General features: G+C 53.5%; 1 protein-coding gene across 1 annotated transcript; it reads left to right on the forward strand.

Annotated features, from left to right (window-relative positions):
- The first annotated feature begins 961 nt into the window (after positions 1-961).
- On the forward strand, positions 962-1,315 carry LOC137809229 (uncharacterized). The gene has a single exon (XM_068610364.1). It carries the CDS (start codon positions 962-964, stop codon positions 1,313-1,315), a length of 354 nt encoding a protein of 117 aa, XP_068466465.1.
- The last annotated feature ends 249 nt before the right edge of the window (positions 1,316-1,564 follow it).

Here is a 1,564-nt window from a genome sequence, read left to right on the forward strand (position 1 = left end):
ACAGCACCTCGGGCTGCAAAATGCTGAGTTTCTTGGATGCATTCTCGGGGTACAATCAGATCAAGATGCATCCACGCGATGAGAGCAAAACGGCGTTTATGACCGAGACGTGTAGTTACTGCTACAAGGTCATGCCGTTCGGGTTGAAGAATGCAGGCGCCACCTACCAGAGATTGATGGAGAGGATCCTTGCACCTATGCTGGGTAGAAATGTGCAGGCCTACGTCGACGACATGATGGTGACCTCCCAGGAGAGGGAGCAACACAAAGCTGACCTTGAAGAGTTGTTCACCACGATAGCTAAGTACCGCCTCAAGCTGAATCCGGAGAAGTGCGTTTTTGGGGTCGAGGCGGGAAAGTTCTTAGGATTCATGCTCACTAAGTGGGGTACAGCAGCTGACAGGGCGGATGGCCGCACTGTCGAGATTCGTCTCAACTGGAGGAGACAAGGGGCATCCTTACTTCCAATGCCTTAAGCGAAATAGTAGGTTCGTATGGACCGAGGAGTGCGAGGCGGCATTCCTCAAGCTCAAAGAATATCTGGCGGCTCCTCCTATGCTCTGCAAGCCACGGGTGGGAGTGCCCTTGAGGTTGTATTTCGCAGTGACTGAGTGGGCGATTAGTGCAGTGCTGATTCAAGAGCAGGACCAGACTCAGAAGCCCATATACTTCGTCAGTAAGGTCTTGCAGGGGCCGGAAATGAGGTATCAATCATTGGAGAAGGCAGCTCTGGCAGTGGTGTTCTCGGCTAGGAGGCTCCGCCATTATTTCTAAAGCTTTACGGTGGTGGTGATGACGGACCTCCCTATCCAAAAGGTGTTGCAGAAGCCAGACGTCGCAGGAAGGATGGTTCACTGGGCAGTCTGAGTTTGACGTTCAGTACGAGCCCAGGGGGTCCATCAAGGGGCAAGTATACGCTGACTTCTTGGCAGAGCTCTCGCCAGGAAGCACGCAACAAGAGATGGAGGAGTGGATGCTTTCGGTGGATGGGTCCTCCAATCAGCAGGGAAGTGGAGCCGGCGTGGTCCTGGAGGGGCCAAAGAGTTTGTTGATTGAGCAGGCCCTGAGGTTTGCGTTCAAAGCCAGCAACAACCAAGTAGAGTACGAAGCTCTCATAGTTGGGATGCTCCTGGCTAAGGAGATGGGTGCGCGGAGTTTGCTGGCAAAGAGTGACTCACAATTGGTCACGGGGCAGGTAGCTGGGGAGTACCAAGCTAAGGACCCGCAGATGGCGGCTTATTTGAGGTACGTCCAGGTCCTGAAGGGAGCGTTCGTGGCATTCGAGTTGGTCCACGTCCCAAGGGAACAGAGATAAAGGGAACCCATCCAGCGCTATGCGGTCATGATCAGTGCAGCACACCCTGAAGAACTTGCCCCTCCATCCCTTGTAGGATTGTTGGAACAGAGATAGAAGGATCCTCCCGACGATGCCACTAAAGCTGACCCAGAGGCTTTTCCCTTGTTTCTTGACCTCGAAGAAGTGAAGGAATATGTCCACGGAGGGGGGTTGGCCGAAGTATCCACAAAGAATCCCGAATGCTTTGATGAAGGCCCAGCTATTAGG

Source organism: Phaseolus vulgaris, chromosome 2 (assembly GCF_000499845.2).
Source record: "Phaseolus vulgaris cultivar G19833 chromosome 2, P. vulgaris v2.0, whole genome shotgun sequence".
Lineage (NCBI taxonomy): Eukaryota > Viridiplantae > Streptophyta > Magnoliopsida > Fabales > Fabaceae > Phaseolus > Phaseolus vulgaris.